The 23,755-nt window shown below is 49.8% G+C and overlaps 1 protein-coding gene across 2 annotated transcripts in view; it reads left to right on the top strand.

Annotated features, from left to right (window-relative positions):
• DTX2 (deltex E3 ubiquitin ligase 2) overlaps positions 1 to 23,755 on the top strand; it is a 35,918-nt gene that overhangs the window by 10,987 nt on the left and 1,176 nt on the right. Inside the window, exons 2-9 of one of the 2 annotated variants that reach the window (XM_036279437.1) lie at positions 197 to 552; positions 2,605 to 3,241; positions 9,534 to 9,634; positions 16,003 to 16,143; positions 18,923 to 19,002; positions 20,415 to 20,573; positions 21,229 to 21,390; positions 22,812 to 22,901. In XM_036279437.1, coding sequence (XP_036135330.1) covers positions 285 to 552; positions 2,605 to 3,241; positions 9,534 to 9,634; positions 16,003 to 16,143; positions 18,923 to 19,002; positions 20,415 to 20,573; positions 21,229 to 21,390; positions 22,812 to 22,901 — 1,638 coding nt within the window. In that variant the 5' untranslated portion in view covers positions 197 to 284. The remainder of the gene's footprint in view (positions 1 to 196; positions 553 to 2,604; positions 3,242 to 9,533; positions 9,635 to 16,002; positions 16,144 to 18,922; positions 19,003 to 20,414; positions 20,574 to 21,228; positions 21,391 to 22,811; positions 22,902 to 23,755) is intronic. The other variant, XM_036279438.1, reaches the window with a different exon arrangement.

The following is a 23,755-nucleotide window of genomic DNA, read 5'->3' as shown; positions in this document are numbered from 1 at the left end:
AGGCAGCCAGCCGATGTTCTGTCTCATCAATGTCTCTCTCTCTTTCCCTTTTCTTTGTCTCACTCTAAAATCAATAAAGAAAAACTATGATTAAATAAAAATATAGCGACAGTGGAAAAGCGTGACTTTTTCCTGTACTGAGGCTCTGGCAGGGCCACTGTGTGCATAGGTAACTGCTTGTTTGTCCTGTTTACAGGTCTGCTGGAAACGTTGGGCAATGAACTGGAGACGTCAACCCAGAGCGGTCTGAAGCCATTTGGGAAAGCAGAGGGATCCTGGGGAAGATGGCCATGGCCCCAAGCTCTTCCCTGGCTCAGGTGTATACCAGTCCTGTGGCAGTGGCCGTGTGGGAGTGGCAGGATGAGCTGGGCACCTGGCACCCCTATAGTGCCACTGTCTGCAGCTACATCGAGCAGCAGTTTGTCCAGCAGAAGGGTCAGCGCTTCGGGCTGGGGAGCCTGGCCCACAGCATCCCATTAGGTCAAGCTGACCCTTCGCTGGCCCCTTACATTATTGACCTCCCCAGTTGGACCCAGTTCCGCCAGGACACTGGTAAGATATGTTCTTTCTCTAGTATGTATCTAAGCAGTTGTTTTGGGCCAGGCGCCATGCTAGGTGTTAGAGTTACAGAATCGACTCTCAGAGCTTAGTCCTGCCCCTGATAGTCACACAGTTGGGAGGCGGGTACTGTGAGTGATAGCAGGTACCACACAATGTGAGATGTACAGTAGGTGTTGTTGTTAATACATTCTGTGACTTTAGGTGAAATGATGTATAATGAAACCAGTTTTACTACAGGCTAATTGATATAAATAAGAGTTAAATTCCTGTAGTACCTCATCAACATTTTGATGAAATAACATTATTTGAGTCCCTGCTATACCTCTTAGTAGTAGAGGGTACCTTGGGAGCACAGTGCAGAGGCCCTCCCAGCCCCTTTCCTTCTTGTTTCCCAAACCACCAAAAATGTCTGCTTCTATCTGCAGAGATGAGGCTCTTGCTGCTGGCAGCCAGCATGGAGGTGGTGTGACATGCTTGTTGAGGGGACCTGGTCGTGAGTTCTGGCTCCAGTGCACCATAGCTGTGTGACCTGGACAGGTTACTTTACTCTCCTGTGCACTCATGTTTTGTTTTGATCAGAATGAGTCCACCAACTTCCTCCCAGAGTTTGCCCTGTGTCTAACCCAGTAGTTCTCAGCTGGGGGTGATTTTGTCCCCCAGGACATTTGATAATGTCTGGAGACATTTTTGATGGTCACGACTGTGGGGCAGGGTGCTACTGGCATCTAGTGGGTAGAAGCAGCCAGGGATGCTGCTAAGCATCCTACAGTGCACAGGACCGGCCCGGGGCAAACAATTATTGGCCCAGAGTGTCACTTATTTCAAAACTGAAAAACCCTACTCTGATCCCTGTAGCAGCATCCTCAGGTGAGTGAGGATTAAGACTTCCAATCAGTTGAATGTAGATCAAAGTCCTTGCCTTCATGATTTTTGCAGGAAACTAGGAAAGATAGCACACAAGATAATGTATAAATTGTGTTTTCTGTTAGAGAGCAAGCAATAAGCGTTAATCAAGGAGTGGAAGTATAGGTTGGAAAAGGTCGTTTGAGCTTCGGTGGCACTGACAAGGGATGGAGACAAACCTGAGGGAGGGGCAAGTTCTGCAGTGCTTTTCAGTCACTCAAAGGGACTGCTTTTATTCTGAAAGAGGGAGCCATGGAAGGATTTGGGCAGAGGAGTGACGTAATCTGATTTGGGGTAAAGAGCATCCCTCTGGCTGCTGTGGATGGAGGCAAGGGCTGCTGCAGTCAAGAGACCAGGTGGAAGGTAATTGCAGTGATCATCTTTTGGCAAGTGCTATTGGAAGCGTGACCTAAATTTATTTTTTTTCTTTTTCTCCTTAATCTTCAGGTTTGATTTTATTAAGTGTACAAACTAAGTTAGGCACAGGGTGTTACCCAATATTTGCTACTTGAGAAGTCAAAGGGAATGGTACATCCATGTAAGAGAATTATGTAACAATTAATAATGAGTTTGACAAAGTTTTAGAGACGTATGAGATACTTATGGCATAATACATGAAAATAGCAGGAAACATTTTTCAGTATGATTGTCAACTACCTGAGTGTATGTGACTAGATGGGAAGAAAGGCATTGCAACATAAATCATGTCTTTCCTCTTGGTGGTTGGATTATGGATGATTTCATTTTCTTTATACTTTCTTGTTTTTTGTTTTTTAAGTGAGGCTGTGTAGGTATCATTAGAAATATTTTTTAAAGCCTCATTGAGTCTGAGCCACAGTAATTCTTTGACCTAAGCTTCTAGCATCCACCACTCCTGCCCAGGAGCATGGATTCCCTGCTGCTGCTTGATCCCTTTGGGCCACAGGTTCATTACCCAAAGAGAGCTCTCTATCCTTCAACCAAAATTTGGAAAGAACAACCAATGCCAGCAGCCATTAGGTCAGATGACACCATGACCCTATATATATGCCATGATCATATTGGTTTATTTTGATTGTGGAAAAAATAATTTTTAACCTCCTTTTGTTTTGGGGGTACTAGTAGATTAACCATTTAAATGTAATATTCCTTATAAAACAGGCACCATGCGGGCTGTGCGGAGGCACCTGTTCCCCCAGCTTTCAGCCCCCGGCCGAGGCATTGTCTGGGAGTGGCTGAGCGATGATGGCTCCTGGACTGCCTATGAAGCCAGCATTTGTGACTTTCTGGAGCAGCAGGTGGCCAGGGGCAACCAGCTTGTGGACTTGGCGCCTCTGGGGTACAACTACATCATCAACTATGCCACCCACACACAGACCAACAAGACTTCGAGCTTCTGCCGTAGTGTGCGGCGCCAAGCAGGGCCCCCTTACCCAGTGACCACCATCATTGCTCCACCGGGCCACATGGGAGTCGCCTGCTCTTGCCATCAGTGCCTCAACGGTGGCGGGACTGGCCCAGTGTCAGGTCGCTACCGCCATTCCATGACCAACCTCCCTGCATACCCTGTACCTCAGCCCCCCCAAAGGACTGCTGTTGTCTTTGGAGCCCATCAGGCCTTTGCCCCATACAATAAGCCCTCACTCTCTGGAGCTAGGTCTGCACCCAGGCTGAACACCACCAACCCCTGGGGTGGGGTGCCACCCTCCTTGGGGAATCAGCCCCTTTACTGCTCCAGCCTCTCCCACCTGGGACCACAGCACCAGCCCCCAGGATCATCCACTGCCAGTGGAGCCAGGTATCTTGTGTAATTGAAGGTCATTTTGTCCATCTGTGTACTTTGTCAGCCAGCTTGGGTTTTGCTTTTACTTAGTTGGGAAGACTCGCCTAAATACCTGCACACTTGGCGCCTGCTTCCTTTGTGTTTCTGCTATATCATCTCCTTTGCATGTGCCATGTGGTGCCACAGCTGTCCACAGCCTTTATCCCATGGAGCCTTGACCTCTGGGACTTGAGTGTTGATAGTTGCCACACTGGTTAAAACCAGTAATCCCTCCATTCACACAGGAGACTTGAGCTTTCTGTGTAGAGCAGCTGACTACCTTTGAGCTGTGCCTGTGTGCCATGTAGCTGGTACCAGGTGCCTGAGAACATTTTACGTACTCCTATGTGCCAGGCACTGAGGACACAGACATGGAAGGTTCAATCCTCTCCCTAAGTCCACAGTCTTGGCCAGGGGAAAGTTGTGAGTTCAGCTTTGGTGCTTAAACATTGGTTGAGGAGAGAGCAGAATGTTGGGGGTGGCAACAGGTGACGTAGGACAGTTTCTATGCTGATACATTCCAGTGTCTATCAGAGTTCTCTGCACCTTGAGAAAGATGATGAAATAGGCCCCATTCAGACCAGTTGGCACTTTAAAGTGAGAAAAATCTCCTGGAGTGGCCAGTTGGGCTGTGCTCCCAGGGTGCTCAGACACCTGTCACTGATGAGGGCCTTGTCATTGATCATTATTGAGAGTGTTGGGTTTGGAGAACATTTTGAGAATTCAGAGTGGTAGTTGGGATGGGGGCTGATTTCTGAGGGAGGATGACCTGGACAGGTAGTGACTGGACATGTGGGCCTGTGACTGCCCTGTTTCCCAGGAGTCAGCATCTTGTTGATTTGCACCACTGTCACCCAGTCAGCATCTTGGTGCTGCCTCACTCACCCAGCCCCATCCCTGCCCACTTGACCATGACGAAGGCTAAAGCTTTCTGGTGTGGCTGAGCCCTTGGCAGCTTTTTGGGCCTCTAGCATTTTTCCAAGCTAGGTTTCAGAGGACCCTGTCAGCTTCTAGAAGACACAGTGACAACTGCTATTCACTGAGCACACTTTCTAGCCAGCCCCATTGAGCAGGCTGTGTGAGTGATTTCATTAATCCTTATAACAGCCATGTGCTGGGTGATGTCCTCAGCTTACAGGTGAGCACGTTGAGGCTGACAAGGTTGGCAGCACAGCCAGCAAGTAGTAGATCTGGGATTAAACCCATGTGGGACACAGGGAGTTCTTGAAGCTCTCTTAAAGGCAGAAGGAGAGGAAGCAGAAGGTGTCCAGAGGGATGAGTGTGAAGGAGTCTGACAGACAGGAGAGGAATGGGTCGGGGCATCTTCCTGGGTCTTTTCTCCGTCTGAGAGTTGGAGTATGTGGATCTGAGTTTTTTGGGGGAATTGGGGGTACAGGGAGGTTTCACTTGGGCCTTCTCTTTGGACTTTCCCATAAACATAAGCGAGAAGGACTCTGTGTTAGCCCAGTTCCAGCCAGTGCCCTTTTGAGGCCCCCTCCAATATGTGGGTCAGTCTCTTTTAGAGAAAAGTGCCTATATCTGCCAGCCCAGAATGATTATCAGTAGGACTAGAGTTTCCACTAGATCGGCTTTGCCTAGCCTCCTGGGACTTCTTGGTGTTCTTACAAATTATTTGAAGGCAAATTTCTAGATGGTTCTAGAGGTGGGATTCTGAGATTGACCCAGGCAACTTAATAGGCTTGGTTGCTCTCTCCTAATATGGGGCTTTCATTGCTTTCCCCTCCCCAGCCAGAGGCCCAAGAAACTGTTGATGTGGATCCAACAGGTACAGGCCAGGCAAGTTACTGACGGGAAAGTGGCTGGGCCAGATGGTCTTACCTTTATTACTGAGCCATGCATGTTGTTGCTTGTCCTGCATTGTAAGCCAGGAGGGAACCAGGCCAGCTGGCTCTCTTAGTTGAAACAGCCTCAAAGGGACCCGCTTCCTAAGGTGGATGTTCATCTTTATCTCCTACAGCTTTTTGGGAACTGGGAGGGGTGTTGTTTACATGCATGGGCCTATCCCTGCTTTGAAAAACTAAGTTTTCCTGTATCTAATTTGTAGTAGGGCCCTCTTCAGTTAACCCTTCACTGATGGGTATTGTAGAGCCAGAGGGGGCTTAATAAATAGCTGACCTCTTACTCTAGCAGGGTTGGGAGGATTGAAAACTCTGGGCAACTTGGTCTCCCTAGGGGCTGTGGTATAGTTTTCAAAGCCAAATGAATGTGAGCAGCATTAGGTGAAAGTTACCATGTGTATGGAGGAAAAGAGAAGGCAGCAGGGCAATCAGTGCCATGGGCTGGGGAAGCCTGAGAACTGGCTGTGTTTACTGGTAGCCATTGGAAAGAACATGTAAATGAATAAAATCAAAATTTGTGGAACCCATGTGGTTTCAAATTGCTTCTTGCTCAGTCTGGTAAAATCTTGGCTGACTGATTTCCTTGTGCCCTAAGAGTCTTTCTGAGTAGGCAGTAATACATTGATAAGGGGCAGCATTTGTCACTGAGCTGCTGGATTTAAATAAATTTCTTTTAAGCACCAAAGCTGAAGTTTATCCCTTTAAGCACTAAACTTGTGTTTTAATGATGTTGGATGGAAAACTTTCCAAAATGTGCCATGCAGGCTCTTGTCTTCTTTAATAAGAGGGTGTACCGGCTTATGCACTTTAATGGCTTGGGGTGGTGATTATGGCCAGTCTGTTGCAGCTCTGGTGTGGCTAAGCCTTGGCACGCTTTGTCTCTGTACTAAACAGCCCTAGAAAATGGCTTTTCCAGTTTGCTTTCATTTGCTCTGTTCTCACTGCTGTTCTCCCTTCCTCTAAAGGCACCCCACTCTCTACTGCTGTTGGCCACGCTCCTTAGGCTTGTGTGATTTGAAGTCCTGGGTTCCAGGTGGGACCTCCTGACTCACTGCAGTTCTCTGGGCCAGCTCTGTTCCCTTTCCAGGTCTCTCTTTCCCCTCTTAAAATTAAGGAGTTGGGCTGGCCAGTTTCTGAAGTTTCCTTTTGCTGTAATATTGCTGTTGGTTTCAGGGTTTAATGAGTGTCCTGCAGAAAGGTGTTCAGCAGCCCTCAGCTTTCCTGTACTCCCTTTGTTCCTCTAAGACCTGGGAAACAATGGACATTTGTATTGGGGTGCAGATCAAACCTTGAAACTGCCCTGGGGCCCTTTTGGAATTATTCTCATCTTACAGATAGAGAAATTGAAGCTCAGAAAGAGTACTTAACATGCCTAAGGGCACACAGCTGTAAATGGGAGCAGGCAATGGAAGTGGGGTGTCCAGACTCTACATCTGATGCTCCTTGTACAGTACATGCTGTCAGAAGTCCCCCAGTTGGTGCTGGCTACCTGGCCTTTGAGGAGCTGGAGGAAGGCCTTGCATTTCCTCTTCAGCCTCCAGTGCTACCCCTTACCTGAGACTGTCAAATTCTGTTTGTTCTCAAGTGTCATGTTCTCAGCTCCATTTGGAAGCTCTGGGAGATGGTCTCAGACAGGAAAGCCAGGTAGAGCCTAGTAGGTAGACCCAGAAGAGAGGAGGCAGGGAGGAGGCTCTGAGGCAGTGACTGAGGGAATTCTAAGAGAAGGGCACTTGATGGAGCAAATGATGCCCCCACAACAGAACCATTCTGTGCTAGTGTTGTGCTGAGGTGGAACTGATTGGTGACCTCCAAGGTTCTGTCCACTCCTGAGAGTTTCCATCTTGGGAACCACTGCATCCTTTTTCTGCTCCACTCCCTCTGATCAGAGCAGGGAAATAAGAGGAGCTGAGATAATTCACAGGGAAAGTGGCCACGTTGGGAGATCCCTAAGCAAGTAGAACTTAGTCATGGTTCCTAGTTCCTGGTCCCAGTTCTGGAGTGAGCTGCCCACTGGAAGCCTCACTGCGTATCTGTTTTCTGCTCTAGTTCTTGGGGGTAGAACCTAAAATTACACCTTCTTCCTCAGACATGTGTCTGTCTCTGGTGAAGAAAGTCCCTACTTCCTGGAGCCCATCTGGGTCAGTGGTACTGAGCCCACTGAGTAGCCCACTAATTGTGTGCAGTTGTAGAGCCAAGCTTTGGCTTCCCAGCTAAAGGCTCAAGCTTAGTACTCCCTGGAGAGGTGGTTTGGGAGATGAAAGATGCCTGGAAGGGCTATATCTTCTCGAATTCCTTCACTTACAGAACCTGAGAATTGCAAAGACCATCAGAGATTATGTACCGTTGGGGGGGGGGGGGGGCAGGGGAAGAGGCTCAAAAGGTAGGGTAGGGTGTGGGGTTGGAGCTTATTACAAATTAAACAGAGCTTAGTGGGCCAAAACCTTAGCCCAGGTGTCCTGAACAGCCAGCCAGCCCTTCCATTGCATTATCAGAGCACTCCAGATCCAGTTCCATTGTTCTCTTGGGGATGAGAGTAGATGAGGAGGGTAAGAAGTTGGTATTTGAGTAGCATGGCCACACAGGATATTCTCATTGGGAGAACAATCCAGGAATGAAAACAAAACAACCTCTATCTTCACTCAGACGTACCAGAACACCTGCTGTGCTGTAGAGCCTGATCAAGGTCCCAGTGGCTTCTGCACCAGCTATGTGTGAGGTTTTTCTAGTTTGGATTAGAACCAGCCAGCTCCCTGTAGTTTCCACCAGTGGGATCTGTGACCTGTGACTAGTGGTAGGGAAGGATCTGGGGCAACTTCTGGAAGCATTTGCTGTAACCAGGCAAGTTGGTTTGCTGGCAGCTGTAGGGGTAGCACAGTAGGCTGGAGCTGTCCATCATTTCCTGAGCACCTTCCTAGTACCTGGCTCCTGGCTGGGCCCAGTAAAAAAGAGACAAAGGCCCTGTCCTTGGGAAGCTTCAGTGTAGGGACTACGTGCAAGGGTTTCATAACTCTTCCTATTTAATCATTTTTATCATGGGCAAGGATGTCTGGGAGGACACAGGAGTTGGGGTGGAGGGGTATTGGCTGGCATCGTGGGCCACCTACACCAATTGTTCTTCAGTGTGGGTCTCCCCAAAACCATAATGGCATGGGTTTGTTATCATTTAAAAATGTAATGGCCTAGTTTGGCTGGTGTAGCTCAGTGGTTGAGCGTCAGTCCATGCACTAAGAGATCGCCGGTTCAATTTCCAGTCAGGGCACAAATCCCCAGTGTGGGGCATGCAGGAGGTGGCCAACTGATGTTCTCTCTCATTGATGTTTCTCGCTCTCTCTCTAAAATCAATAAAGAAAAAAATAAAAAATAAAAATATAATGGCCTGAAGCCAAATGAGTGACTTGAACATAGCCACTGTGAGAAGCAAGACCCTCTTTTTTTAATCTCTTTATTTTAAATAATTTTAGATTTACAGAAAAGTTACGAAAATAGTACCGTTTCCATATCTCCCTTAGTTGACTTTTCATGTTAATGTCTTTTATAACCATAGTGCAGTTTTCATAACCAGAGAATTACCATTGATGCAGCACTAATAACAAAACCAATTTTCAACCACTGTTCTCATTCTGTGTCTCATTCTTTGCATCCAGTTGTCAGTTCCCCTCCTCCCATCCATGGCCTGGTCTTCCTTCATCTTCCATAACCCTGACACTTTCGTAATTACTTTGTCAAACGTCCCTTAATTTTGGTTTTGTCAGATGTTTTCTCATGATTTGGACTGAGTTTATGCAATCTTAGCAGGAACCGAAAAAATGGTGATATATCCTTCTTGAAGCCTTGTTTCTCGGGGTTTCTGATACTCATTGTTCATATTACTGGTGATACTGGTCTTGATCACTTGTTAGAGTGGCTTCTGCCAGATTTACCTTCTACAGCTACCATAGAGCTCTCATCTTGATGAAGCTAACAAGCTCAAAAACATGTTTTTGACAATTAAAGCTTCTTTGTAAAAAGATGAGACCTCATACCCCAGCAGTCCTTTCCTGTCATTCCTTCCTGTCCAACACCTAGCCTGGAGTTTGATTCTTGTCACTTGATTTTTGCAAACAAATTGATGGTGATCCAGGCTCTGGGCTTAACATATTAAGCTCTTCAGATTCTATAGGTTAGTTTGAATCTGAGAGTTGTGAAATTCAGATTTCTTTGCTCCTCTTTTCAGAATTCCTTCATCAGGATCTTTAATTTTAAAAAAGGAAAAAAAAAAAAATAGAAGCCCTCACTCACACAGAAGCAGCAGCTGTGGAAAGAAACTATGAAGGGGCCTTGGCAACACCAGTGTATCCCAGTGTTTCTCTGGCTCTTGTTTCTGCTAAGTCAGCTCCACACACTAAGCTTTGCTCTCTCTTCTCCCCAAGTGCCTCCATCCCCAGCGGTCCTGTGAGCAGCCCTGGGAGCATCCCTGCCACTGTGCCCGTGCAGATGCCAAAGTCCAGCAGGGTCCAGCAAGCCCTTGCAGGTAGGCATGCTGCTCTTGAGCTCTGGGGTCTGGGACAGACTGTGTCTGACAAGACTTGGAGGCAGTGGGAGGAGATTGTGGGGTTTTATCCTCTTATTATCCTCTGTGTTCTCTTGGAAACCCAGGGAGGCTCCTTTGGAGGGGGGGCAGTGCCTCTTGTCACTGATGGTGTACCCCTGGTGAGTGAGCCTGGGGTACCCCTCCTTCCTCTCTTAAGGATTGGGTGTCCTAGCGTGGACCTTTCCTTATCTTTAAATTTATTTTTTAATTTATTGAATTTTTTAGAGGGTGGGGAGACATCAGTTTGTCGCTCCACCCATTTATGCCTTCATTGGTTGATTCTTGTATGTGCTCTGACTGGGGATCAAACCTGCAACCTTGGCATATTGGGATGCTACTCTGATCATCTGCGCTACCCAGGTAGGGCACCATCTTTAAATTTTCACATCACCTTGAATTATGGTTCAGGAGTCAGTTTTCTGTCCTGAAATGCATTAGGCATTTCACTAAAGGGGCCCTCTGGGAAAGTTCAGAACTGTTTTGACTGGAGCGACATTATGAATAAGTGGCTTTTGTGTCTGGCTAGATCTTTTTTTAACCATACATCTTGGAACTGTTGTTTTTTTTTTAAGTTCTTTTTACAGGTGTTAGGAAGGCACTGAAAATAATTTTTTTTTTTTTTTTTTTTTTGGTACATGCCCCTAGCGGGACTCTCTGGTCTGCAGGCCAACGCTTCAAGCACTGAGCCAAACCAGCCAGGGCTATTTTTTATTTTTTAATTAAAAACATTTTTTTCTTGATTGATTTTAGAGAGAGGAAGGGAGAGGGAGAGAGACAGAAGCATCTATGAGAGAGAACATCGATTGGCCACCTCCTGCATGCTCCCCACTGGGGATTTGGCCCACAACCTGGGCATGTGCCCTGACTGGGAAATGAATCGGCGACCTCTTGGTGTGTGGGTTGACGCGCAACCACTGAGCCACACCAGCCAGGCTGAAAGTTATTTTTTAACTTGTGAGAAGTATAAAGTGTTATACAAAAGTATACTCAGTTTGGTGAACCTCCATCATTTAAAGGTCAAAGCAGCCCTGGCCAGTTTGGCTCAGCGGTTAGAGCGTCAGCCTGTGGTCCAAAGAGACCCGGATTCGGTTCCCGCTAAGGGCATGTACCTCGGTTGCAGTTTGTCCCCGGTCCTGGTTGGTCGTGCGGGTGACAGCCACTCTATGTGTCCCTTTCACATTGATGTTTCTTTCTCTCTCTCTCTTCCTCTCCCTCCCTCCCACTCTATCTGAACAAAAAAAATGGAAAAATGTCCTCGGGTGATGATAAAAATAAATAAATAAATAAATAAATAAAGAAAGAAAGGTCAAAGCAGGGGAATAAGATGAGTGCATGTGTTAGGTGAGTTGCTATGGTAGCACAGGGGTTTGGAGGAAACAGTCCTGGAGGTAGGGAGACCCTTGTGAAGCTTGACTTCATGTCTCAGGTAAGGCAGCCAAGACCTGACTAGTGCCATGGCAGTGGGATGGAGGTACAAGCTCCTGACTTGGTGATGGGTCTGGTTGTGAGAGAAGGGCTAGAATGAGGCCTGGTGTACAGCTGTTGATGACAGTGCTGTAATAAATCATTAGTGAGGATTAACTAGGAGCTTTGTATGTGAGTTGATTCACTTCATCCCAATCACAACTGTGAGGTGGAAACTTTATGCCCATTTTACACTTGAGGAAACGGAAACTCAGAAATTCCAAAACATCCCCAAATCAGTCAGCCTGTCCTTGAAGAGCTGGGATGCAGCCTCAAGCATTCTGTCCTCAGAATCTAGCCTCTTAACTGTTACTCTGTGCTGCTCCAGAGTCTGGTGGGAACTTTGGGAGAGGTGGGGGGGCAATGGCTATGTATAGACAGGGGGAACTGGCCTGGAGACAGTGGGAATTTGGATGTGCAGCTCTGACAAACAGTCTGGGATGCAGTGGGGTGGCCTTTGCCCCCACAACAGAGTGTGTGAGCTTACAGAGACCATGGTTGGGACATTGGGAAGAGAAGAGCCCTTGAAGGAAATGTAAGGACCAGTCATGGAGGTGATAGAAGATGGAAGAGTGGGGCTGAGAAAGCCCCAGAAGGGGAGACTCTGCTCTGCAGGGCCTCTGGTACCGGATTCAGCTGCTCAGCCTTTAACCCTCTGCCGAGGCAGAGAGAATGGTGAGCAAAGGTGGCGACTAAAAAGCTCCTGCCCACTTTAGAGCTTTTTTGGCATCAGATGTGACACCATAGATGAGTCAGACCTGTGTGTGTGTGTGCATGCGTGCGCGCGCACGCGTGAGTGCATGTGTGTGTTGGTGGTCTTGTTAGAGGAAGGTTGTGGGTAAACAGGCATGGCCCGCACATGACACATTCCATTCTGCACCATAGTCACTGAGGCTTTAACACACCTGTTGTAATAACTTCTAGAAGTGGTCTGGGTATTGAGGAGCTCTTGCTCCCTTTCTTCTGCTCTTGAGGCTGAGGACCCTCTCCAGACCAGGTGTCATATTGTCCTCTATTGGGTCTAGTGTTTTGGTCATAAGGCAGTTTTGCCATAAAAAAGAGGTAAAATAACTGGTTGACAGTTTTTTTGTTTGTTTTGGGTTGATTTGGTTTCTTTTTTGTTTGGTTGGTTTATTTCTCCATTGACAAAGGGGTGGAAAAAATACTTAAATAACTGTGGTGGTTAAAATAGTATTTCTTCCAGATGACAACGATTTGCCCCAAGTGATTGTTGGTTTCTTATTTTGAGACACACTGCATTGGGAAGAGAGAAAGAGTTGAACAAAGACAGGTGCTTAGGTACAGGCCACAAAATAAAATCAGATATTTTGCTATATTGCCATGAATTGGCACCCATTTTAAAAGTATTCAAATATTTTATATTTTGCAATATATATTTTTATTAAAAAATTTTTTTTTCTTTATTGATTTTAGAGAGAGAGGAAGGGAGAAGGAGGGAGAAATAGAAACATCTATGAGAGAGAACATCGATTGGCCACCTCCTGCATGCCCCCCACTGGGGATCGGGCCCACAATCTAGGCATGTGCCCTGACTGGGAATCAAACCGGCAACCTCTTGGTGTACAGGTTCACACTCAACCACTGAGCCACACCAGCCGGACTATATTTTTAATTTTGATACTCCTTTTTAATGTCCCTCTTTTGTCATGATTTTGTCTTTTTTTCTGGTGCGTGCCCCTAGCGGGAACCGAACCCGGGACTCTAGTCCACAGGCCAATGCTCCAACCACTGAGCCAAACTGGCCAGGGCCATGATTTTGTCTTTTTTACAATAAAATTGCCTTTTGGCCGATTAGTTATACAGCGAAATGTTTATGGCAAAAATGCTTGCAGCAAAAGTGCTATAGCAAAAGTACCTAGAACTGTTCTCACTGTCCTCCATTGCCTTGGCTCTCAGAGCAATCCTGGAGGTAGGTGGGTATTTTAATCTTCATTTTACTTACTGGGAAAACAGACCCTGAAGGTTCAGGAACTTGGCCCCAGCTAGAAAAGAGTAGACTGGAGCCTATGGCCAGATGCCACCTACCCTGAACACAAGCCTCTGGCTTATACCTTTTGGGGCCATTGTCTAGGGCACCAGGGAATAAGAGATCCCAGGCTAGCCTCAAAAGAAGCAGGGTCTGGCGAGTGTTCTCTTAGCTTAGGCTATGTTTATGGATTTGGGAATATGGATTTGGGCATGGCCGCAGTGAGGTGAGCATTTAGACATAAGGTTTTGCAGGTAGATTTACAAAAAAGTGGCCATGCTGTTGGACTGTGTAACCCTCTGCACTGATGAAGAATGTCCACACAGGAGCCACCTCCAGGTCAGGCCAGGAGTGCCTCAGGTGACAGCTTCACTGGCTACAGCATAGCCCAGACCTTTCTTTGGGATGAGGGGGGGTGATACTAGGGTTAGGTTCCCACCCTGGGAGAGAGGATGAGTATCTGCGTTTTATACTGCTGCAGCCTGCTTAAGACTAGTCAGCCAGGGAGGAGTGGTGCTGGGCTTGAACCCTGCTTGGCAAGGCCAGAACGGGAAGAGGACCTGAGCCCTGGTCACTAGACAGAAGACCAACCCTTGATATCAGAAAGGGGATGTTCACACATCTGCCTGTGTCGAGTACTGCAACCTCTGGGGGCTCTGGCAGATCAGACAAGCAGAGGAAAAGCTGTCGCTGTCTGAGCTGTTACAGTTATTTGGGAATGTTAGGACTTTGGGTGGCTGTCCTGAGCCCTTGCTGTTGGGGAAGATGTGATGGTCTGGTCTGGGTGTCCCCTGACCATCATGTCCACTGGATGCTGGACACTGCTTCAGTTCAGTGTTTGGTATGGGGTGATTTTCACAAGAAGGCAGACCTCTGCAAGCTTCTAAGTGGAGACCTGTGTCTACGACTTGAATTCAGGAGAATGGGTCCTGCCTTGAGAATGGCAGGAGTGTTGTTCCTGCTGGCCTCTGGGGAGCTGGTGACGGTGGCCCCAGGAGTGTTTTCATTCCCCAGCAGACAGATACTGTGCACCTCCTGTAACCTGGCCTCGCTCTTGGTGCTCATTGTAGAGAAAGACAGTCCATAAAACAGATAAATGAGTCCCCTCAGGTAGTAAAAATGCAAAGTAGAGTAAAGGAGACAGAGTTGGAGGGGGACGTGGCCCTTGTAGATAAGGTGGTCAGGGAAGAGCTGCCTGCTGAGGTGATGCTTGAGGAGAGGTCTGGTGGAAGTGAGGAAACTAGTTGCTGTTGGGGGAGGAGGTTATGGTCAATACAAAGGCCTAAGGTTCTCCTGAGCAATTGTTCTTATTCTCTCCATCTTTTTGTTCCCCTATGTCTGCTTGTCATTCAGTCTTCCTGACATTTAGTTCCCAAGGGAATCCACATTTGAGCCCATGAACGAACCTTGGGACGCTGGTTGCATTGCATTATCTGATGAGCAGGTGCACCGAGTCCAACTTTGTCTTCTGGTGTGTACTTTGAAGTCTCCTGCCGAGCAGCCACCGCAATATATCCTGTCTCAGCTGTGCTACCCAGGCTGCTGGCTGGCACTTGCTTCTTTTCCTGACTGGCATGTTTGCCATATTGAGAGCCTTTGTTCTTCTGGTAGATGCTGCAGTGGCTGGCCTGATGGATCCCAAGGCCCAGTGTCACCTCACCAGTCTGGATTGCCTCTGGAGTGGGCAGCTTTGTCTACCTGGCTTGGGTGGAGGTTGGGGCTCAGTATGACCAGGATCTCCACTTCCTACTCTAGGCTGAGTCCAGCTCCCTAGCCGGATTCTGAATGTCTTGAATGCCACACTCAGGGAGGTACCCAAGGAGAAGCCCAGGGCTGCCTTCAGGAGGAGTTGCTTTTGAGCCAGACTGAGGACAGGAGGGGTTAGGGAGGTGGTGCTGTGGACAACAGGGCAGGCTGAGAGGGTGGCAGGAATAGGAGCTCCAATAGGAGGACATGCTGTGTTCCAGGAAGTGTTGGGTCCTCAGGGAGTGCGAAGGGAGCGGTGTGGGGTGAGGGTCAGTTAGGATGTGGAGTGCCAGGCTGAGGAGTGAGGCCTCCCCTACAGGCTTTAGGAAGTGAAGGGCAGCCTGTTGCAGTTCCCTCCTGCTGTAGGCATGCCCACCCAGGGCGGAGGGGCTGTGGAAGCCTTGGCTGAGGGTGCCAGAGGAGGAAGCCATGGCCTGGGACTTTGCTGCCCCAGAGGAGCAACCACACAGGGCATGGGGCGCCTCAGCTGGTGAGCAGGCCCATGGGTCCGCATTCCTGCTTGCCCATTCCGGTGATGGCACTGAAGCTACCTGGATTGTCCAGATGGGATGTGGAAAGCAGACAGCACCCCACTGGAGGCAGTAACTGGGAGCCAAGCAGGATGTGCAGGGGGAACATGGGGAGGATTGTGAGCTTGAGAGCCCGTCCATGTTTCCATAGCTTGGCTGCACCCTTCCATGTTGCCCTTCTGTTCTTTCACCCTGTGCCTGGCATGAAGAGACACCACCTGGAACTGCTTAGGAGGCTTCCTGGGGTGGCATTTTGCCCTATGTCCTCCTGAAGCAAATGGCCTCACCTTCCTGCATGCTCGGGTGCAAGCCAAACAGCTGCTTGTATAGATACCTGTGGAACTTGGAGCCAGGACTCCGACGAGCCAGGCATCTCACTGGTTACTTGCCTGGATCTTCGCCCTGCCAGCCCGGGTAGGCCCTGGCAGCCTTGAGCCACCAGGTTCTTCAGGGAGACTGGAGGGTCCTGATGGCCATTCACAGTGCCACCTGGACTCGGGTGAGGTTTGTGGACATCACGTGCCAATTGACTCCTCCTAACGTTTCTCCCCCCTGCATGTCTGATCTCGCACCCCGTGTAGGCATGACGAGTGTTCTGATGTCAGCCATCGGACTCCCTGTGTGTCTTAGCCGCGCACCCCAGCCCGCCAGCCCTCCCGCCTCCTGTCTGGCCTCTAAAAGTCACAGCTCAGTTAAGAGATTGAGGAAAATGTCCATGAAAGGTAGTTTCTGCTCACAAATACTCTCTGGCCTCTGTTCAGCTGCCTCTGAGTCTTGCTGCCTCTGACTCTCCTGCATCAGTTGCTCTTCTCTGACTCCACAGCCCTTCTCCACTTCCTTCACCTGCTGGGGCATGGGCTCCAAGCCCTTCTCCCTGCCCTCGGCAGCAGAGGTGGCCCCTTGGGAATCTACTTTCCCCCGCAGTCCCACAGTTCAGTTCCTGTCTTCCTGGCACAGTTGGAGTTCAAGTGGCCTGTTTTTGAGGACTCTGTGACTTTGTAAACACAGGTGTGGTGTGAGGCCTGGTTTAGGATAAGGGACAACTCTGTCCATTCCACTGGGCCAGTGTGTGTCTCAGGAAAGGCCCCCAGCCCTGTCTGGCCCTCCTGGTGGGTCTGCTTCACAGGGGTCCTCTGATGACCACTGTTCTGCTCATTACCCCACTGGGGGGGAAGAAGTTTCAGAACCACAGAAGGTTCTATGAATTTTAACAAGACTTTTGTGGAAGGACCTGTAGGTAAGAAGTTCTAAACCTGGCATTTCTAAAGCTGATTGTGGCTCAGGCTCCATCGTGGGGCAAGAAAAACATGGACTGAAAGCCCAGTGATCTTTGGGACGATGTGGTGAGCAGGGAGCCCAGCCCTGGCTCAGACAGTCCAGGGTTTTTGTTTTGGCTCCAGCACTCATTAGCTTTGTGATCTCATGTAAGTGTCTCCTCCATTCATGAGCTGGTACCTCCTATTAGCAGATTGGCTGTGGAGGAGTAGAAAGTATGCACATGCAGCACCTGGCATGTAGTAAGAGTGGCTGCTCAGATCATGTCTACTGCCTGTCTAACCTGCACCCAAAGGGTAGATGAAGGCCCAGGGAGGGAACAAGGCCTTACCTACCAAGCCCCACCCCACCCTCATCTTCACCCCCAGCAATCTGGGCAGATGCGGAGATCCTGACTCAATTCCAGTTCTTACTCTGCCTTGGAGGTGCAGACAGGTCTGTGGGCAGGGGCAGGTCAGCAGCTTCCTGAGTCACTCAGGTTTGCCTTGAAAGAACACAGGTTCTCAGCATCAGTTGCTTTTCTCTGACTGCCCATTGGCAGACCTTCTGGCCTTCCTCGGCTCAGATGGCCTTTTCATGGAGTTGGAAGTCACCTGGCTGGCCCCCTTGGAGAAATGTGGCTCATGGAAAGCTACCTTCAGTTATGAAAGGCTGCTTGGGCCAGGGTGGGTGGGTGGGGGGAAGGGGATGCTGAGCTGGGCCTCACCAGAGGAGGGCCAGTGGCTAGTCGTGGTGCATGGCATCCTAAGCTCATCTGGAGACTGGCCTTTATCCACTAGGTTTTTCTAAGAGGCTCCTCCTCAAAATCTGAATAGAGTCCCTGATAACCAGGACACCACCCAGTGCTGGTGGTCATTGTGCTTTGGCCTGACTTTCTCACCACAGTTACCAGAGTCATGTCCTAGAAGTGTGTGTGTGTGTGTGGGTGTGTGGGTGTGTGGTGGGTGTTTGTTGGTATGGGTGTGCATGGAGGTGTAGAGTGTGATACTCTTTTACCTGTAGCTGCTTTTCTGTAATAACAGCTAATGCCTTTATAGCTGTCAGCTTTGGTTGGTATTAGGTTTCTACTTTTTAAATAAGGTAACTGAGACTCAGAGGTAACATGTTTTAGTCCCAGCACAAAAGCCAGACGTTGCTGGTCCCAGCCTCTCTGCTCCCCTCATAATATCACCTGGCCTCTGGTCTAGAGGGAGCTCAGCTTTGCAGCCACAGGCTGATGGCCATGAGCCTGGGTTCGAACTAGAGCTCTTTGGTCTTGGAGGCTAGGAGCTTCCCAGTGACCTTGAGGCAGGATGAGGAGGAGCCCTGCAGGGTTTCGTTCCCGGATTGCCCTGGTCTCCTTGGCCCCTCCTTTCTGTTCTTACACAGGCTTTGTTACCATCCTTTCTCTGATTCTGCCTCTGTCTGGACAAACCCCCTGGCTATACAGAATCCCTCTTGCTAGCTGGGGGAGTGTCTTGTCCTCGGGTGAGGCTGGTTGGTGCAGGGTCAGTGTTTATGTAGGTGCAGGGCTGCCCTCCCAGCTTCTTGCACATGTGCACAGAGTGAGAGGTTTTGAGAGAAGCGGTGGCCAAAGGCACCCTTCCTGCTGCATATCTTGGCTGCTTCCCAGAGTCACTTACCTTAGGAACCGAGTAGGTGTGTCACTAAGAAGCCACAATCCAGGGACAGGCTCGAGAAGACTTTGCAGCTTATTGTGGCAGTGGCAGTGTGGCCGTTGTCTACATTCAGCGTGTACACAGACACCCACACGTGGTAGGCACCCACTACATATGACTCATATAACTTTTTCTTACTGAGACTTTCTTATAAGAATAATGAAAGTGGAGTGAAATAACACTGTCAGCATGTGCTCCAGAGCAGTTTATTTTAGAGACTGCTATTTGACTCTTCCTCATGTCCTCCAAGGAGCCTGGGCCTGGTTTCCTGACCCAGTGTGCACAGGGACCTGAGGGCTGTGACAAGCTGTTGTGTCTTCTCTTCCTCTGCCTCCAGGGCTCCTGGGGCTGGGCCCCCTGTGTGTGGGCCTGCATAGGGCCCAGCCAAGCAGAGTGTTCTATGCCTGGCTCCAGGTCTCTCTTCTCTTGCATGCTAACGTTCTTGTCTTAGCCCCTCTTAACATCCCTCCTGGCAGCTTGGACTTCTCCCTTGTCTTCCTTTCTCTCTGGTTTCAGCGTCTCCAATTCATACTCCTTGGGACACCGATGATGTTCTCCTCTCTTCTAGGAGGGACTCCAAAGCCAGAGCCAGAGCCAGAGCAGGTGATAAGAAACTATACTGAAGAACTGAAAACAGCTCAGGATGAGGTAGGTGTCACAGGAGCCATGCTGCTTTTAGTTTTGTTTGGAAACAAGGGGCAATTCCCGACGAGAAGAACACCAACCTGGTCTCTGCTAGAAGGGCACCTCTGGATGCCGGCATCATGCTCTGAGCACTTGGGTTTAATCTCCCAGCCTCCTGTAGGAGACACATCTTACCAAGATGAGGCAGCTGTAGGTTTTAAAACATAAATTTCAATCTTAGCTTTGTCACAGACAAGTGTGATCCTGAGCAGAGCTCCTCTCTTGCACAGGCCTCTGTGTAGCCCCATGCCATCCTGGGGGTCAGGAGTCCTGGAGACACGGGGTGGGAGAGCTTGTCCCATTCCCCAAGGGCTGATGCTGGTGTAGAAGTCAGGTGGCCTTGTCCAGATGGCAGCCCTGACCCTCTAGCTATTGGGAGAGCAGGTCAGGGTTCCTGTAATTAACAGAGCCTGCCAGACTCCTGTAAAGCTTCAGTAGGACCCGAACCTCTCTCTGCTGAGCCATATTTTAGGGGCTACAAGTGCTACTTTTCTCTGATTTGAATGGAGAGTCCTGGAGAATCTGGAGGAGGTGGGCTAAATGTCAGTCCTTCCAGTACAGAATGGAGGACTCTTCACTGGCCTGTTTCTCCTGCAAGTCGAGTACATGAGAAACATCTGGTTGGTAAAGGTTTAGACAGAAACCTGAAATGCATCCTTGTGTCTCCTACCTCCCTCTGGCCCTCTCTGCAACCACCACAACACTCACTCTGTCTTTCTCTTTGCCCTTGTGCTCATCAGACACAACTAGGCTGCTTGGCCCCCAGCCTTCTCCTCTCCAAACTGCCTTCTATACACCCGACACATAGCTGTGATCATGGCAATATCCCCTGCTAAGAACCTGTCAGTGGGGCCCTGATGTAGAAGATGAAGCTCCAACTCCTGAGCATGATCAGAAGCTTTCAGGATCTGGTCCTGCCCTTTCTCATCTCATCTACACCCTGTTCACCCTGTGCCCTGCAGGTGCTACCGCCCCTCCCACACTAGATGCTGGTTCATGCTTCAGATCATTCTCTTCCCTCTGCCCGAACATCCTTTCCTGTGCTTGTCCATCTGACAAGTTCCTTTTTGCCTTGTAAACCCAGCTCGGAGGGCCTCTCCTGTTTTTTCTTCTGTCTGGCTCTTCCTGCTGCTGTGTTGTCCTCAGCTCCTGTTACTGCACTGGCCCCTGGGCTCAGTGCTGCCTGGCATGGTAACCCCTGAGGGCACAGATCCCAATGACTCATCTGTGTTCCCAGCCTCTGGAACAAATGACTGTTGAATTGACTTTGACGGTAACGCTGGCATTTCAGCAGATGAAGGCCTTTTCCTACAAGTTTCACCTCTGAGTGCAGTATCTCTTTTGGTGCATGTTCCCTATGTTTGGTCCCCCTCCAGGACTGCATCATCTGTATGGAGAAACTGTCCATGGTGTCTGGGTACAGTGATGTGACCAACAGCAAGAGCATCGGGCCAGTGGCTGTGGGCCGCCTCACCAAATGTAGCCATGCCTTCCACCTGCTCTGCCTGCTGGCCATGTACTGCAATGGGAACAAGGTGCCTACATACTGACCCAGGGCAGGGGCTGGGGGCAACCTGTCCCAGTCATCTGAGCAGGTGACTGTAGCTGCCTTGTGAAGGACCTGGGATGTGCTTGGAGGCAGTCCCTGCCCTGCAGCAAGATGGGGCTGAGGGCTGGGGGGTGGCAGGTCTGGCTGTGCTTCCTTCAGTGGAGTTTAGCCAAACCTGACAGAGGTTGGGAGGATGGAGAAAACTGAGTCCTGTGGCAGACCTTCAGGCTCAGTTGGCCTTTCTCTTCAGTGTCCATGTGTATCCTGTACCAGCTAGGGTACACCAACAATTGATCAGTCACAGGGTTTCCTGTTTGATTTGAAATGTGATTAGACTGTGGGGACTTTTTCTCGTAAACCTGACTTTTCTACCTGATGCCAGTCTCCTGGTACTTTCCCCCTTTAATGGAAATTATATAAGAGTTTCTGGTACAAAACTTATCTTTCTAAGGAAGCTGTTGAAATTAAGTTTCTGTGTGAGGATGCTGCCTGGGAGTTAGGCCATCTGCCCAGAACCCAGTGTGTAACAGCAGCCGACCTGTCCTCCTACAGGCCTCCTTCCCATCTAGATGGCGGGGGGCTGTGGCGAGGTGCTGTCTCAGGGCTGCCAGCTCAGTGTGTGGCATTCTGCCTTGTCTCAGGATGGAAGTTTACAGTGTCCTTCCTGCAAAACCATCTATGGAGAGAAAACTGGGACCCAGCCTCGGGGGAAGATGGAGGTGTTCAGCTTCCACGTGTCCCTCCCTGGCCATGAGGACTGCGGGACAATACTCATAGTTTACAACATTCCCCATGGCATTCAGGTAAGAGCGCCCTGGCACAAGAGGAGCCTCCTTGGGTCTTTCTGGAATCAGCCCCTGAACCAGCAGGCGCTAGTGCTGGGTGTTACAATAAGCTCTTAGGGCTGTGAAAGCAAAGAGATAGTCCTCAGCCCTTTCCTAGATAAGGAAGGCTTCCTGGAGGTGGAGACATCTTAGCTGGATTTGTACTGGGAAGAAGGCCAAGTGTATAAGCAGGTAAACACTTGTGTTGAGGGGTAGGAACCCTCTTGGGGGCATAAGATGGGGCTGGGAGATGCTAGCAGTGAAGACTGATGGAGAGGCCAGCTCAGTGGCCAGATCAGGCTGAGTTGGGAGTGACAGGGCTGGGTCTGGATGTTAAGAACAAGACGAGGATCTTGGCAGAAGGTCCCAGGATCCCAGTGGAGACTCAGACAGGAGCATTGGACACTTAGGCCTCTTTCCTTGGGCCAGGGTTGATCTCAGAGCCTGGGGCAGTTTGGGAAGATACAGCACAGTGGGGACCAGGAGCCCAGTAGTGCCCATCTGCCACAGATGGGGCATCCCTCTGTTTTATTTTTATCCTTACCCGAGGACATTTTTTTTTTTCTTTCCATTTTTTGTTCAGGTAGAGTGGGAGGGAGAGAGAGGAACAGAGAGAGAGAGAGAAACATCGATGTGAAGGGACACATCGAGTGGCTGCCACCCGCACAACCGACCAGGGCCCGGGACAAACTGCAACCGAGGTACATGCCCTTAGCGGGAACCGAACCCGGGTCTCTCAGGACCGCAGGCCGACGCTCTAACCGCTGAACCAAACCGGCCAGGGCTACATCCCTCTGTTTTGATTAATCATGTTCTCTTCCCTGATTTCCTTCTACTTTTCCTTGGCTCAGAGTGAAATTTTAAAACATTCTAGACAGGGTTGAAACCATAGGCCCAGAGGGAAACTTGGAGCTGTACGTGGCATGTTACTGTGACAAAGGGTAGTTCCAGCCCCCACCCCTGTCCAGACCACTGCCACTGTCTCAGGGCCCTGCTCCAGCCACTTCTAGGGCGAAGAATGGAGGGGCCTATGTGCTAGAGTGAGGGTGTCCTGAAGGCTGGCAGACCTGCCATCCAGTCCAGGGAGCCCAGTTCCTAGAGGATCGCTGAAGGAAGTAGGAGCCTCCGTCCTGGCCTTAGGATTCTGGTCTTATCAGGGAAATAGAGAAAGTTAGTAGGAGTGTCTGATACCAGGTGGAGTGGCACACATTCAGAGATGGCAGCCCTGTTCATGTTGGGTCTTTTAAGGGCAGGATTTGAGACAGCCATTTATTTGTCCACTTGAGTTCAGTAATAGCCCCGACTAGGAGGGCAAAAGGGCGAGGCTGGACCTCCATGTTCTGTAGCTGGTGAGCCCCTCTTGGAGCACCACGACTCCTTTGTCTGTCTTTCTCCTACAGGGCCCTGAGCACCCCAACCCCGGGAAGCCATTCACTGCCAGAGGGTTTCCCCGCCAGTGCTACCTTCCAGACAATGCCCAGGGCCGCAAGGTAAAGGCCCCACCGCCACCCTTGGGTAGGGGGCCCCTGCTTTCAGGCCTGTGCCCAACTGCTGGTTCCAGTGCAAGGCCACTCCTTCCCAGGACCCCGCTGGGGGTCAGGCATCCTCAAGGTGCCGGGGAGAGATGGTAACTTTACTGGGGCTCAATGTGGGAGGATGGACTGTCTTCTAGCAGCCTTGTGGCCCAGGTTGTATTTCTGCATTGAGATCTGAGGTGGGACTTCCTTGCTCGCGACAGAGCATTCTAGGCAGACAGAACAGCTAGGGTGACAGCTTTGAGATGGGAACAGGCTTAGAAGATGTGAAGAGCCTGAAGGAGGACCAAGTGGGTGAAGGTGGGTCAGTGCCCTCCAGGCCAGCCGCAGGAGTGGTGGGCCTTTAGTCTAAGCACTGCGTGAGGCGAAGCCATGAGGTGAGGGCATGTTGGCAGAGGACTAAGAGCTGCAGATTTTAGGTTTGAGAAGGCTCCCTCTGGTGCTATGAGAGGACAGACTCCAGGTGGCCGAGCGTGGAGAGCAGTAGGAATGGGAGAGAGCAGGGAGGCCTGGATTCAGTGAGGAGGAACAGAAGAGAGGTCATCCAAGATGTACTTGGAAGTAGGAAATAATCTGCATATTTAGGGGCTGAGTAGATGGTAGTACTGTCTGAAGTGGAAGGGCCGGCCATGGGGTGGCGCCAAGACTTGAATCATGGAGGTGCCCAGTGTGAGGTCCTGTTGGACTGTCAGATCAGCATTTGCCATTCCAGGGGGGTCAAGGCTAGAACTAGAGAGTGGGGATCCCCACAGATGGGGTTTCATGCCACAAGACTGTGGATGATATCACATAGGACACAGTGGAATGGA

This window comes from Molossus molossus, unplaced genomic scaffold (assembly GCF_014108415.1).
Source record: "Molossus molossus isolate mMolMol1 unplaced genomic scaffold, mMolMol1.p scaffold_m16_p_3, whole genome shotgun sequence".
Classification (NCBI taxonomy): domain Eukaryota; kingdom Metazoa; phylum Chordata; class Mammalia; order Chiroptera; family Molossidae; genus Molossus; species Molossus molossus.
This window is presented reverse-complemented; position numbering and strand designations above follow the sequence as displayed.